General features: G+C 47.4%; 1 protein-coding gene across 1 annotated transcript in view; it reads right to left on the bottom strand.

Moving 5' to 3' along the window:
- Positions 1–16235, bottom strand: part of ARHGAP17 (Rho GTPase activating protein 17) — a 63798-nt gene that overhangs the window by 6718 nt on the left and 40845 nt on the right. The window contains exons 10-18 of the mRNA XM_081170966.1: positions 13392–13519; positions 12531–12642; positions 8244–8325; positions 7888–7968; positions 6838–6951; positions 5941–6032; positions 5482–5635; positions 2280–2522; positions 541–701 (exon numbers count right to left, since the gene is read on the bottom strand). Coding sequence (XP_081027092.1) covers positions 541–701; positions 2280–2522; positions 5482–5635; positions 5941–6032; positions 6838–6951; positions 7888–7968; positions 8244–8325; positions 12531–12642; positions 13392–13519 — 1167 coding nt within the window. The remainder of the gene's footprint in view (positions 1–540; positions 702–2279; positions 2523–5481; positions 5636–5940; positions 6033–6837; positions 6952–7887; positions 7969–8243; positions 8326–12530; positions 12643–13391; positions 13520–16235) is intronic.

Below are 16235 nucleotides of genomic sequence, written 5' to 3'. Positions count from 1 at the left end.
CCTCTTCGTGACCCTGCCCACCATTCCTTGACCTCCACCCTCTCCTAGTGCAAGAGATGCTAACTAAACTTAAAACACTCATGCACAGAAAACAAGCAAATAAATAAGGCTAATAGAGCATCACCTTCCATGTTTGGTGGATGCAGAATGACAACAGTAGCCATCCACCGCCATGTCAAACACACTCTGTCCCCTGGGTACTCAAAGGTACGCAGTACCGGCACCTTTTTTTTTTGTTATTAAAAAGTGTGACGCTTACTGTAACAACTTCATGGTGAGTACCAGCACCTATTTTTCTAGAAAAAAACAGCACTGGGCACATTCCATTGCCTCTTAATGCACCCCAAAACAGGAGTCAGTGTTGGAATAACTCGCTCTATCCCGCCCCTCCCACCCACAAGTGATGCTACTGTCATGAACAAGAAACAGATGCCCAAGGAAGAGCCTGCAGGAGTCCCAACTTTAAGCTTAGTATGTTGAGACGGCCACCAACCTATTCCTGGAACGCAAGCATGTTCATTAGACTCCTGAAGGACTAACCTCGCCTGACGGCATGTGGACTGGGCCCTGCAGAGACTTGCGACTGCCCCACGGAGAGCTGGCTGGTGGCAGCGCTGGGTTGTGGGTAGGCCTGAGCGGCGCTTCCGTGCCCCCCGTTCCTTGTGGGCGGAGGAGTCGTGGGGTCCTTTGGTTTTGAACTGCTGGGAAGGGAGAAAAGACTCTGATCAAAGGCTGCTCCTTCAGGGTCACAGAGGCAGCATGTTTCTGGAATACATGGGAGGGGGGCAACACTGTGAGCTTGGTCCTGCCGGAGGGTTTCCTACTATGGCATCTGGCTGGCCACTGTGAGAACAGGATGCTGGACTCAATGGGCTATGGGATCCAGCAGGCACTTCCTATGTTCTGCTATTGGGAGGCGTAAGTGGATTCTCTCTAAAGATCCCACTACCCAAGTGTGGTGAAGAGATCCAAGTAGCAGGCTGAGACCTGCCTTGGTGCATAAAATACTGTTCACCTGCTCAAGAGGGCTGGTTGGGGTTAGGACTATAAGTGTGGCAGCCTTCTCCAAGTCTGATTGTGTCCTCTGCCTGCATTGGACCAGAATTTGCATCAGCCCTAGGGCAGCAGGTTGGGGAAAGGCTACACCATGCATAAGCAAACTTGGCCATCCAGATGTTTTGGGACTACAACTTCCATCATCCCTGACCACTGGTCCTGTTAGCTAAGGATGATGGGAGTTGTAGTTCCAAAACATCTGGAGGGCTGAGATGGCCTATTCCTGGACTACACTATAGGGTAGGTAAGAAAGTTAAACTGACTTCTGAGTTGCTGGTCCTAACCTACCCCCCTCACCCAAAACCCACACTTGTATACTTTCCAACACAGACATGCATGGGGGGGTGTTGTTTGGGTAAGGGGCACACTGCTGTTAAGCACTGACAAGGGCAGGGTGAGGTTATTCCAGGGGGTTTATGCTTCACCCCAGGACTATTTGCACATCCAGGAACACACATGAACAAGCAACAGGGAGCATTAGGACAAACTCCTCTTGAAACAGTGTGTAGCTCATGTTGAGCTCCAGTTGACCACCCACATCAAGTGGGAGAAGAAAGGGCTAAGGTGGAGAGAGGGCGTTTGGCTAGATGAACCTTGGGGTCCCTTCCAGCTCTACCATTCTCTGACTTCATGACTCAGGCTGAGGAGGCGGCCCATGGCACAGGCTACTTGGGCACCACACAAAAGACCAGACCTGTGGAGGTTCTAGCTATGGGCAGGAAGGAAGAAGCTGTTTGGCTCTCAAGGCTGGGTGGGAAGGAGAGAGAGGGTGGCTGCCTTCCACAGCTGGGGCCATATGGGTGTGAAGCAGGAGTCGACCTGCACTCTCCAACCCCTGATCTGCCGAAGGAGGGAGGATGTCCCTGCTCCCAGGGGCCAAGCCAGGCGAACATCAACCTGTGAGAGTCCTGCAAAAGTGCAGGCTAGCCTTGCCAGTTAAATCCTTTTGAATGAGGCAAATTATGGGGCACACCTTGACCAAGAAGGAAGAACATGTGAATTGGTCTCTTGCCAGGAGCTTTTTTCAATTTCAAAAGGACTTTGCTACTGCCTTGATTTAATTGATCAGCCTTCTCCAACATGAGACCTTTCAGTTGCTTTGAACTACCGCTCCCAGCATCCACTGGGGCTGACGGGAGTTATAGTCCAAAAAGGGTTGGGGAAGGCTGAAACAGACAGAAGTCACTGCGAAAGTCTTTCGGTCTGAACTCTTTCCATCTTACCTGCCGTCCTCAGCGCCTTGGCTTTGGGACTGCTCTGCTGGGCCGGGAAGGGGGGCGGACGCAGCACCCATGGGGGCGGGCTCAGCCCCAGGGCCCTGTGGGTGCTGCTCCGCTGTGGCCTGTGCCAGCGGGCCAGCCTCAGTGGGCGGAAGTGGTGGCTGGAAAGCTGGGGCTGTGTGCTTTCTACTTATAGTGCCACCTCTCCTGGGGTTCGCCTGGAAGTCCATAACCTTGACACCATAGCTACAGAGGAGAGAGAGAGAGACGGAAAACACACCATGCGGACTAGTAGCTACACAGAAAAACACCCAGAAAACAAACAAGGGCAGTTCAGCTACGAGGGCTGGACAAGAGACTAGTCCCTGCCGCTCGGCATGCAAAGCAGCAGCAGGGAAAAGCTCTCAAAACTTGTCTGCAGGACACTGTTAAGAGTTAAGAGGAATGCAACGCACCTTGGCACAATCAAACAGGTAGGAAGGGCACATGAGCAATGAGCAAACATCAAGGCAAGTGGTCATGTCCACGGGGTAACTATTTGGGTCATAGGAACAGAGGAGCGGAAGAAAAAGTACCACTTTCTCTCCTGGCACACACAAACAGTAATGTATACTAGTGCCTCTTCTCACCAAAAGAATGCTAGCTGCAGTTTTGATCCGAAAGCCTGATGTGCTCAAGCTGCTGCCACCTTTGATTAAGCCAAGGACGCTGCATCTGTACCTCTATCCAGTATTAATTGCAGGGATGGGTGTGTTCTGCAATACCAGGTCAATTCAGAGAAAGGAGGGCACAGAATCCAGCTTCCTGAGGAAACAGGAAGCCAGCAGAGCCAGGAACGAAGGTTTTGGAACAGCTGGGCAAACTGCATTATGAATTCTTAGAAGCCCCACTGGGGGGGACGACTGGGACTGACTATGATCCTCCATGGAAAGGAGGGTGTGTCTAGCAGAATTTTTTCCGCATGCCCACCAAATGCAGGAGGATGCCAAACCAGCCCAAATATGCCGATTCTGCTTCATCTGCAAAATCTAATGATACAGAATTCCACCCCCCCGGCTTTAAAATGATTTTTGTTTTTGTTTTTTTTAAGGACAGAACACACAACCCTGATTAATTTGCACTAACAAAAGCATGAAAAATGGGAGGCTTTTACCATAACTTAGCAATGGATAGATGGTGAATGACCTCTAGTCTAGCCACACTGCAGTAAGCCAAAGCGTAACTCTTTTTTAAAAAACAAAGCAAAACAAAACCTCTGCATTTTGAACTATGATGCTCTTCTATTCACAAGGGGAGGGAAGGCCTGTTAGGCTGGAATTTAGTGCCAACATGAATTGAGAAGGCAGTTGGATAAGCAGAGCCTGCCTAGCTTTAGTTCAACTTAAGGCAGCAACAAATTTCCAGGACAGGGGTGGGGAACCTCAGGCCCAAGGGCCAAAAGCAGCCCTGCAGGTTTCTCTCCTTGGCCCCCAGACCTCTGCCCAGACCACACCCCTCACTGGCCCTACATCACATCCTCCCTGAATGTTTTTGCCTGGCTAGAATGTGTCTGTGAACTTTGATCATTTATTTATTTACTGCATTTATATGCAGCTTAAGGTGGTGTGCATGGTTCACCTCTCATATAATCCTTGCAACTACCCTGTGAGGTAGGTTAGGCTGAGAGGCAGCGACTGGCCCAAAGTCACCTAGTGAGCTTTGTGGCTGAGAAGAGTTTTGAACCCTGGTCTCCCAGATCCTAACCATGCCACTTGCATTTATCTGGATAGAGGGGTGTGTGAGAATGTGTGCAGAAACTTGCCTTCTGTAGAAAATGAGAAATTGTTAACTGTCCTGCCCACTTCCTCTTCTGGCCCCACCCATCAGTGAAATGCACTCTACACACACCCAAAAAAGAAGCGAATGTGGTCTTTGGGCTGAAAGATGGGTTCCCCACCCCTGCCAGACAGCTGTAGGGAAAGGGGATGAGACTGATGGGATGAAACAAAAGCTATGATGGGTTGTGCAGAGGGGAGAAGCAACAAAAGTGGGTTCTGGGAGTTCTAGCGCCGGGCAATGGATGCTGCTGCCCCACCAAATCAGAAGCCTCTGCCGTGAGGCCTTCCTCATACCATGTTACTGTAGGAACTGCGCGATCTGAGAGGAGAGAAATCCCATCTACTGTTGCTCCAATGACTCAGAAGGTAGGCAACAGCGACAGCTTCCCCCACCAACCTTCCATGGCTTGAATCATGCATGGAACACAGGGAGAAGGAAATGCTAGTATGTTACCTTTGGATCCTCCTCAGGCTGCAGCAATGAGGGGGAAAGGAACCACTAAGGGCTTGTTTGCAACGGCACCGCATTTGCCCCCAGCTGTACTATGGGGCTCCTAGGGGCCCTGTTGACATGACCAGCTGTCTCAGGAGAACAACGCCTTGACTCAGTTCAACTTTAGATAGGTTTGCGCTACAGTGGGTGTCCAAACCTGAATGCATGTAGGCCCTTGGGGTTTCTTTCAGGGTGGTATCAAAAAGCAGGATGCCTTTCAAAAGGGGGGAGACCCACTGGGACCCCTTCTTGCTGCATTAAGGGGTTTGTTAAGAGACCCACCTATCTGACTTTCAGGCTTTCAAACTATTAGTGGGTTTCTGCTAATGGGAGTCAATTAGCATCTGTGCTGCTACTGCATTTAAATGGAAGTTGGCACTGTGTACTTTTCCCAGGTGCAAACTGGTTATGTGAGAAGCAAAAAACGTGAGAGATTTTTGTCAACTTCCACCAGTTTTCAGAGATCAGCTATCTATACACACAATAAACACGTTCTACGGCAGAGAAAGGGAGGGGAGAGATGAGAAATGCCAAAAGGGACCAAGACGTTCTGGGCTCTTTGGGGCTTCTTTTGCTGTATTGCAGGGGGTTGGACTAGATGACACTTCCAACTCTACAATTCTATGATTCTGTGGCTCTTGACTTGCCTCTATTTCCTACCCAGCTACTGTTCTGCCTCATGAGGGAAAGAGAGTTGGTGGAAACAGCCCAAATTTCTAATGTATGGGGAAGAGAGGGAGGCTGGTTCAGGCGGATAAACCAGGTGAATGACCTCAGAAACAACCTCAGACAGAGGCCTAAGCTGACCTCTCCCCAACAGTGTTGAAGGAACAGGTTAAGCCCCTGGGGCCAGAAGGGGGTACGGAAGTCAGAGGGAGATGGGGGGCTGCCCTACCCTTCCTTCCTCAGCTGCTCCCCATCCATCACGGCCATGCTGATGGGCCTCTTCCGCTCCAAGGTCCCCGAGTCGTAGTCATTCCCTGTGTGTAGGTGATTCGAATTCACCGCAGGCAGTGCCACAAAGGCTCCTGACACGTTGAAATCCACCTCTGGAGTAGAAAAGAAAGTTTATTCTTTATCTGCCCTGGCGCATCTTCCAAGGCCCATCTTCCAGGCATCTTTTGCCATCTTTTCCCTGGACTTAATTTTAGTTCAAAGCTGATAAATATTATGTAAGCCTCAAAGAAACCCTATAGCTCATACATGCAAGTATTGAGATGAATTCATTCTGCACCTCTTGTCTCATTAAGAAAAGTTTGAGACAAAGCGTATATATACAACAGCTCATCATTCAGCAACAAACTATTTAGAATAGCATCTTAACCTCAGAAAATGGAGGAAATGGGCCATTTACCTTCAGGAAAAAACCAGTTGGCGTGCTGGATAATCGGCTCCACAACTGCTACCACATGCACGGATGTTGCTGCTGCCATTTCTGCAAGGGAGCTGTTGAGGGATGCAGGAGCAAATCCACAGTGAGCAGCAAACTTGCCAGAGAAAACCACCTCCTCTGTGCTACCTCCAACAAAATCTGCCCCTTATCATCAGTTTCTTGCTGTAAGAAGCAATCCACCTCTTTCCCCCTCCAATACACATAATCAAATAAATGGAACAGAAATCAGTAGAAAGACTGGTGTGGATTTAACCTGCTGGGATTCATTAGCAGTGAACACCTCCCCCCACAACTCTGCTTTGGATCCAGAACTGCCTGCAGATGCTCAAGAGCTGGCCTCCCCCCTACCCAAATAGATCCCCCAGCTGGGCTGGGTGACCTAATCATGGTCTGCGAGTGTAAGGACATAAGAACCTGCTGGATCAGGTCAATGGCCCTACCTAGTCCAGCATCCTGCTCTCACAGTGGCCGGCTTGGGTATCTCAAGAAGGACCCAAGACAAGCGCACTCTCCTGTCCTGCAGTTTCCAGGAGCTGGTATTCAGAAGCACTGCAGGTGGAACATATCCCTTGTGGCTAGTAGCCATCAATAGCCCTCTCCTCCATGAATACGCCTAGTCCACTTTTAAAGCCATCTAGGTCAGTAGCCCTCACTGCCTCCTGCTTGAGAGAGTTCCATGGTTTACCTCTACACTGTGTGGAGGACTTTCTTTTATCTGATAAAACATGTAAGCGATGTGAAAAGTAGTGGAAGCATGAGGAGTGGTCAACCTGCTTATGGCAAATTGCTAATGGTTTTGTGCTTAAAAACATAAAGCTGCACCAGGTTTTAATTTTTTTAAGTCCCTTGATCACTTACCCTTCATTCTTGGCCCACAGCAGGTTTGGGCCCAGGACGATGGCAATGTTGCTGGGCGTCATCTTGTTAACATCACTGTACTGAGCGAGCTTTGCAAGGAATTTGATTAAGTACCTGCCAGGAATGATTCAGGATTTAAAAGAGCTGGATGCGAAACAAGGCTCAATACACTGCAGGGACACCCCCACCTCGATTCTAATAAATTTTCAGCTCGTTCTCTCTTCTGGGAGAAAGAAAGGGGTGGTTAAAAGTCCCCTGTAGCATCTTGAATCCTGACAACTACTTGGGCAGGAGGACCCAATGAACAGCCGTGTCAAATGAGTTTCAGTGCCCATCCACATAATTTTGGTGCCTGAGGCAGAGAACACAAACAGAAACCCACTCCACTGCCTAACACGGGACATCATCCATTGGAAACCACTGCCTAGCTCTTACCTCTTCATTTCACTGGGCTCGAGCAACAGAACCTCATGCTGGGTAGTATTTGCATCTCAGAGTTAAAGCACCTGCTTTGCATGCAGAAGGTTGCAGGTTCGATCTCCAAAGAGGGCCAAGACAAGATCCCTCCCTGAAACTCTGGAGAGCTGACAATACTGAGACAGGTGGACCAAGGGTCTAACTTGATATGGCAGCTTCTAAGGTTTCCTTCTACGCTCTTGTGTGCATCAAATCTGCCTGCATCCCACTCTTCTGTCCTTAACAGCTCCTAAAATATACGGCGTGGCAGCTGTTTCACCCTTGTGATTATAGGAATCGGTTAATACTTTATAAACCCCTTTTCCTTATTAAAAACTCAAAAGCAGTACACCTTGCAAAAGGAAGAATAAACAATGAAGGTCCAGCAAAACAGTTCTCAGGGTTAAAACAAACAAATAACCACATTCTTCTTTCTAGCTGTTGCGCCGGTTTTCTTCAGCTTAAACACAAAAAGGTAGATCTTGGGGAGTGGGAGACTGGAATACTCTTAAGACAACCACTCTTTTGCCTGGTGGGAAACGGTGTGACACATGGCACAGGACCAAGCATACCCCACACCTCCTTGCTTCCTACCTGAAATTGGCCAGGTTGTGCTTTGGCAATTTCTGACAAATCCTCCACAGGTCCTGAAGTTTCTTGTCCTGGTCTTGTATGCTGGGGAAGGAAATAAGTTCGCTTAAGCCAAGGGCTCTGCAATAATGTGAGGTTTCATTCAAAGCAAAAGGAAATAGCGAGAAACAAATGGAGGAATGGCTCAAAGCAGGCTTCAGAGAGAAGGCCATAATCTGAAAGGAGCTTTTAAGAGCAGCACAAAGGGAGCATCGAGAGAAGATGCATGCTTCAGAAGGCTTTATGGGCCTTAGGAAGCCCATTTCTCCTCCTTGGCTTCCCACTTAAACCAGAAAAAGCCCATTTCATGTTCTCCTTACTTTGCAACTTGCGCCCACTCTTCGTACAGGGCGTAGGTCATTAATGGCTCTGGCAGCTCCCTCAGGTAAGACTTCAGGGCACCTGGAGCAACGACAAGGCAGGCATGAAGTGGCAGAACAGTGCATCTGGGAAGACTTGACCTCCCACCCCAGCCTGCGTCAGAACTATTGTTGAAGGTGGCACACCCAACAAAATCAAGGCACAATGGGGACCTTTTCTATAGCAGCACCAAGCAAGCACAGACTCTGCTGGAAACATCCCTGGGGGAAAACTGTTCTGAAATCTCCAATGGTGGCAGAAGATCTGGAGGAAGTGACATTTTAAGAAAAGCAGAGTTTTTACATGTGTTGGAAGCTGTCCAGAGTGGCTGGGGAAACCCAGCCAGATGGGTGGGGTAGAAATAATCATCATCATTATCTTTTTTTATATGCAGTTGTGCTTACTTTCCATCTACATGTGCAATCAAGGACAGCTGTAAATTAATTGAAATGTACATCATCTATCAAAAGGGAATGATAATATTTGTTCACTTGTTCATAATCTACTCTGGCTTCAGGTACCAGGCCCATTGGCAGACCAACTCTGCATCACAAAGATGTGTGCGAACATGACATGAAGGCTGGCAACATTAACCCTGCCTGGAGACAATCAGTCAGGTCGTGCATGCATAAGCAGTGAACAGAGGAGGAATGGCCACTGGGAGGAGCACAGAGAGAAGAAACATCATAGTACGCCTGCATCAACACAACTGGACACCTTTCATCTGCCCCATCTGCAACAAAACATGTCTCTTCCATATCAGCCTCTACAGCCACAGCAGGCACTGTTAACTCTCCAATGGTTTTGTTTCACCCTCGAAGGCATACTTCCAGTGTCTCCCGAGGCAGACAGATGCCAACTATTTTCATAATCAACTCCCTGTTCAAAAACCTGGGCTTAATTGCTAACTAATACATTCAAACTTCCTTCTTCAGATGAATTCTAAGTTAACACAATTTAAAATACTCAACAATAGCATCAAGGCCACTAGTATGCTAATATAAATATAATAAAGTGAAATATAGTACACATTTATAAATGCAATCACTAATCATAATATTGAATCGTTAACGCCATTTCAGATTAGTCTAAGTTATAGTAGTTAATATGTAATCCATATATGCTCCTCACAAACCTAATAAATACCCAATCATAATAAAAATGTTTCCTCCCGCCTCCATATCGTAACTGAATTTACTCTTCAATCTTTGCCATTTCTTCAATGTCCTTAACAAACCTAATTTTCAATGTTGAGGCTGCTCCCTCTCTCCCCTCTGCATAACAACCCAAATTTTAGCAGCTGGAGAAAAGCACATTCCTAATTAATGATTATTTTCATGTTCAAGGGAAGGAGAAAGATTATTATTTTTCCAATGGCACGGCAGTGTTCACTACCCAGGCCACACACAAGGTGGAGCTGCAAGACACTGTCATAAGGCTCCCCTTCTGCCAGCAACCAGATCTGAAGGAGGGCAGCTGGTAACTGTGTTTTTAAAAAATGAAGAAAGCGCACAGATTTAATGTCTTCACCTAGAAACAAAAGATAGGCTCAGATGATGCAGGTAAAGGGGCTGGGTTTGCAGAAATACCTGGGGAGATCTTAAAGAACACGAAGCCTGCTTCATCCCCAAGGGAGCCCCACAGAGCACCCAGGCTGGCTGCCCCTCCCAGTAGTGGAGAAAGGTGGGGGAGGCCCTCCCCGGGCACCAGCCTTGAGGGGGAGTGACATCACTGTGGGCAGCGCCCCCCCCCCCGGGATGCTCCCTGACGGAGCAGCTAGCTCTGCCTCTGGCCCTTCAATAATAATAATAATAATGATAATAATAATAATAATAATAATAATAATAATAATAATAATAATAATAATAATAATAATATATTATTTGTACCCCGCTCATCTGGCTGGGTTTCCCCAGCCACTCTGGGCAGCTTCCAACAAAGATTTAAAAATACATTAAAATGTCACACATTAAAAGCTTCACTGAAAAGGGCTGCCTTCAGATGTCTTCTGAATGTCAGGTAGTTGTTTATCTCTTTGACATCTTTGACATTCCACAGGGCGGGTGCCACTACCGAGAAGGCCCTCTGCCTGGTTCCCTGTAGCTTTGCTTCTCGCAATGAGGGAACCGCCAGAAGGCCCACGGAGCTGGACCTCAGTGTCCGGGCAGAACGATGGGAGTGGAGATGCTCCTTCAGGTATACTGGGCTGAGGCCATTTGCACTTCCGATGCGCACCATGCCTTGGCTGAACCAAACCGGCCAGCTGACTGCAGCTGACCTTCTGAAGAATGCCACAATAAGGTTCAACAATTTAGGCTGCCTTAGGCAACCATCTCTACTAGCACTGTCCAGTCTCTAACTCAGGGGCATGCTGGGGGTCTTGCCTCTGAAATCCCAGCAAGTTTTGGAGGAGTGTGGCCTGGGGAGAGAGGGTGCGGCCAGCTCAAACCTGACTTCCCATCTGCCTTCACACAACATTTGGCAGGCATACTGGGCAGAGAACGGAAGGGGGATTTGGCCACCTGCTTCTCTGCACCCCCCAAAGCATCCAGGTTCAGTTACTGGCTTGGGTTAAAATGCAACAATGGAAGAAACTAGCCAGCAAGGCAATGTCCAGAGGAGCACAAAATGGGTTCAGTGAGCTGCAAACATCACTGTTTCTCTTCCTAACTATCTATCTACACACACACTTCCTTACATTGCATCCTGTGATGAATTTTAATTGTAACCTGCCTTGGGGGCCAAGCTTGCCTGAAAAACAGAATATAAAAATAACAGATATAATAAATATAAAATATAGTTTGAATGCCTTTGAAGCCCGTTGGAAAGTCAAGGAGGGGGTGCTACCTTCAACCAAGCAAGACCTTCCCTGCATTTATTCGAGTGCATTCAGAGTTTAGTGCCAGGTCAAGGATGAGGAGGATGAGCCTGGGAGAAGAGGAGTTTGTTCCTGCAGAGTTCACTGTGACCAAGGACACAATTGTCACTGCCAACTGATAGTGTTGTATTTTGCACAACAGTGCAAGCTGATGAAACAAACCTTATTTCTATCTGCATTGAGGGGACTGACTGGATGAAATGTAATTGTTCGTGTTAAATGTTAAATTCATGGAGCTGCAGGTACACAGACAAAGCTGTGGGCTCTGTGGAAGGGTGGGATATACATTTATGAGCATAAATAAAACAGAGAAATCCAAAGCAGCTGCCCCAGAACTAGAGTTATTGCTAGGGAGGCTGGCATTCTCCTCTGCTAACTGAAATCAGTGTCTGAATGACCTTTTATTTAGAGTAAGGTTTTTTGGGGGTTTTTTTAAACCAACAAAACTCTCAAGGCAGCATTACAATCAATAAGACAAACTAATACAATAAAAATACCAGATGCAATATGAAAAGCAGCTGAGGTAGGACATAAACACAGGAGCAGGGAAAATCAATTCAACTACAATTTCGAAACAAAGATCCCTTGAGGGGCAGGACTTTCAAGTTCTGCTTTCAATGTTACCAAGAGAGATGCATTTCCCCTTCAAATGAGAGCTTTCAGAGCTTTCTGCCTTTGAAGATTTTCTTATTTATGTTTGAAGAACTGCAGAAGTGGCCTTAGCCAGGGCACCCAACACAAGAGCGTCCTGTGCTGATAGCTGAGATGGGGAATATCTGTGGCCCTCCAGGTGTTGTTTGGACTACAGCTCCCATCATCCTTGATTACTGGTCATGCTGACTGCTGGGAGCTGCAGTCCAACGCCCTCTTGGAGGGCTTCAATTTTCCCAACCCCGACTTACAGCAACACTACAGCAGGGGATGGTTGATGGCAGTGCATCTCTCTTCCACAGAAGGCAGTGATAAGTCACCATCTTGGATGGCTTTAAAAGAGGATTGGACAAACCATGGGGGAGAAGGCTATCAATGGCTAATAGACATGATGGCTGGGCTCTGCCTTCATAGTTGGAAGCAGCAATGCTTCTGGATCCCAGTTGCCAGAAGCCACAAGAGACAAGAGGGCTCTGTGCTTGAATTCTGCTTTTGGGTTTCCCACTGAGGCATCTGGTTGGCTGCTGTGAAAACAGGATGCTGGACTAGATGGGCCTGATTCAGAAGGGTTCTTATTATGTTATGGCATTCATGCCTGCATTGCACCTCTCACACCTGAGTGCCGGCCCTGTTGCTTTTGCCATGAATACCTTATCTGTGATGAAGCCTGAACCATGCCCCCGGAACATACAATTCCGCTGTCTTGGAAACGACCTACCTGCCACGGCATGAGGGTCAGAGTAGAACTCGTCCAGCTGCGAGGTGGAGCAGTCCAGCGCGGCTTTCAGCTTCTTTAGCTTGGAAGCTCCAGCCGCGATCCGGAACAAGCCCTGTGTCATGACGGAAAAGAGAAATCCTCTTAACGGGGGCAGTTTCTGCACCATGACAAAATGTCCTTCAGCACCTGCTAAGGTTGCACCTTACACCAAGCAGTTCGTTCCGTCTCAAAGGTGTCAACATTCAGTTCAATTAAATACGCATTACTTTGCTTTGCCAGAACAAAGAGCTGGGTCCAGACCAACAAAATGGATTTCTACGGGGACAAATGTCAGGTTCTACCTTTAGGCAGGAAAAATCAGGTGCACAAATATAAGATGGAAGACACCTGGCTTGCCAGTAGTACCTGTGAAAAGGATCTAAGGGTCTTAGTGGACCACAAGCTTCACATGAGTCAACTGTGTGATTCAGCTAATAAAAGCTAATGCTATTCTAGGCAGCATCAACAGAAGTATAGTGTTCAGATCAAGGGATGTAATAGAACCACTCTATTCTGCCTTAGTCAAACCTCACTTGGAATACTGTGTCCAGTTCTGGCCACCACAATTTAAGAAGGATGTTGACAAGCTGGAATGTGTGCAGAGGAGGGTGACCAAGATGATCAAAGGTCTGGAAACTAAGCCTTATGAGGAACGGTTGAAGGGTATATTTAGCTTGGAAAAGGTGGAGAGCGGCTGAAGCTGCCACTTGCCCAGCCTGGTGCCCTCCAGAAGGCTTTGGACTGCAACTTCCAACATGATGGGAGTTGTAGTTCAAAGCATCTGGAGGGCACTGAGCAACAGTGAGACGATGGGTACCCTACCTCCTCCTTCATGCCCGTTTCCAGCAACATCATCACACACGCCTCAATCGGGAGGGCAATTTCACGGCCGCTGCGCTTGAGATGCTCTTCCAGGGGAGTCCCAAAAGCTGGCTTCTCACTCCACTTGTCTAGCAAAAGAGGAACAATTAACAGTCAGCAACACTACTGCAAAGCAGTAAAAGGAGGGAATCTGGAGTAGCAGTGAGCAATGATATGAGCAGCTTTGAACCGTTCACTTGGCAAAGCCCTTTAAATTTTCCTCTGGGAGTGTAGCAAGGATGCCAAGCCTGTGCAAAGTCATTGTAAAAACAAAGAAAAGAAGAACCCTGCCGACAGCCAATGCCCTCGAATATTGCCCATCTCTGTACAACCGGCTGATGCAGTTCTAGATGCCAGGGCTCACAATTCAAGCAATCATATTGGCCAAAGACTTGGCTACTGACTCCTGTGCAAAAAAGCCAGGCTTTTCCTGAAGGACAAATTCACATGGCCTCCTTGATGAGTGCCATTCATGCTTTGAGATGCTCAGTGCAAGCTCAGAACTGCAAGCTGTTAGCAAAATGAAATCACCACCCACCAGTCTGTGGGGATTTGCAACTGATTGCTTGCTATGAAACTAGGCTTTCCTGTGGGTCTTTGAGAACAAATTCCCTTCTGTGTCCCAGAATCCAATTAGCATAGGCCACACTGCTTGGGTCACAAACTGTCCCTATGAAATGGTAAGTTGCATCATCACTGCATTGGTGGGATTGTGTAGTGGATGAACGTACGAATGTATACATTGATAGGTAGCTTTTATGTGAACTGGTGTAAAAAAAAAAAATGTGGGAAAGGACAATGTCAGGAGAATCTGCTTACTTAGGCTGTACTAATAATGTGTCAAGAAGGTTTTGCAGGAAAAATGCAGCATTGAGCCAAATTGAAAGACACAGAATTCTTCCTGCTAATTCAGGTCTGCTTTCCTTTGAGAATGTGACTTAATTTTGGCACATGTGTAACACAAAGGCAAGGGAATGCCTCTATATAAGACTGTGTAACTTTTAGTCCTGTGGGCACCACACCTTTATGGGTTCCCCAGCAGCCGCTGTTGTTCTGACCAAATAAAAGCTGTCTTAAACATTGTGACTGAGGCAGTTATTGAAGAAAACCCATTGCAGATCAAAGTATTTTCTCCTCTCACAGGGACCAAGTTTTCCATTGTGCCTCTGCACACGTATTCTCCTCACCCACCCTATTTGGGTTTTTCTATATGGTGTCCACAATTTGAGGTCTTCCTGTAGAGTGACTAGAGCAGACTAGCTTGCCACAGGCACAGAAGCAGGTTGACCTGGTGCAGAAAGGCTCAAGTCAGCCGTATTTTTGCCAGCTGCTTACCTGCCCTGTTGCAAAGGCCAGCAAGATTTGAACACTCAGCCTGTGTCAAGAGCAAATCAGTACACACCTAAACAGGGGTGTGAACTGGCTCCAAGAGGAAGGCACAGTATGACGTCACCTGGCTGACTTTAGACAGGATTTGCTCACAGGATATAAAGGTGCAGAACCCGCCCCTTTAGGCAAACATGAAACCACAATGTTGACAGATTAAATGTTTGGAAGGCTGTTCAATCTACTCTCCAAGAGTTGTCAACACTGCAATACGGAGGAAATAGGTTTTTTTAGTTTTTTTAAATGGCTCTTGCATATCGTTTTGCACGAGCCAGCTTCTTTTCTCCCCAATCTGCCAAGGAAAACACTTTTTAACTATTATTTGCTCTTCTAGTTGAAGAGATGGAGGAGTTAAGAGCATCAGCAGACTGTTAGTTATGCAGGAAGTGCTAGCAATGAGATGTCTGAGGTCACTCCAAGGCTCTTGATGCTTCTGCCACATTGCTGTGGCACAAGGCACCAGGGTGCACAGAACCACCAGCACCCAACTGGACACTTCCCAAGCCCCTTTCCTGGGCAGAAGATGAAGTGCATCAACATGGAGAGGAGCAGAGCACAGGCTATCTTCCGGCTCATCACCAAATGACATGCAGCAGCATTTGGATAGGACTGCAAGGGCCGGCCAAAGCAGAATGGCTGACGTATTCCTCTCCTGCTCAAATGTAAATTGCCACCATACTTCTTCAGAGAGACCAGGAAGACTCCAGTGCAATTCCGTGTATCAGATGGTTGATGGGTTTGCAAAGAGCCACTTAAAGACCACAGGCCCAATCAGGCCCACTGAGCCTCTACTTCTCCCTCTCTCTCTTGCTATTAAGTCTACACTTTGCTCTGATGATGTGAGGAGCTGTTAGTATCCCCAGCCTAGATTATTCTGCACTTTAGTGTCAGGCTGCACATGCACACATATGCATTGTGATGAGTAGACACAGCAGCCAGGACTGTCACAGCCCTACTCCAGGATACTCCATTTCATTCTTCCTCCTACAAGCTTTCATTTAACACTGAGCACCACCCCCAATCTCCCACTGCCTTAAGGATGATTTTCTCCTAAATATTTTTACACTTATGCTACATATAATTGACTGTGCATTCTAAAATCCACACAGCAGCTGTCTCTCATTTTAGAAATTAAGCACTGGAAGCGTCAGGACTGGGGAAACCATTCCAGACACTTTGTCACTCAAGGGCTTAACTGTTGGCTGACAGTGCCTAAGTATTTAAATATTTCCTCGGTTCTGTACAGGGCCGGACCCTAAATATTTGATGCTCGCTCTTCAGAATTTGAAATATTTCCCCAGAAAGTTCCTGTGTGTCGCTACATTGTGTGTCACTGAAAATGTACACGCGGCCCAAGTAGAAGATTGCAAACTTGCCAATGCTACCAACTGAAGCACATTGTGGTATAGGGATACAGAG

The sequence above is a fragment of the Podarcis bocagei genome (genome assembly GCF_964188305.1).
Source record: "Podarcis bocagei genome assembly, chromosome: 14".
Classification (NCBI taxonomy): Eukaryota; Metazoa; Chordata; class Lepidosauria; order Squamata; family Lacertidae; genus Podarcis; species Podarcis bocagei.
The sequence above is the reverse complement of the archived record's forward strand: the minus strand, read 5'-3'. Positions and strand labels throughout refer to the sequence as shown.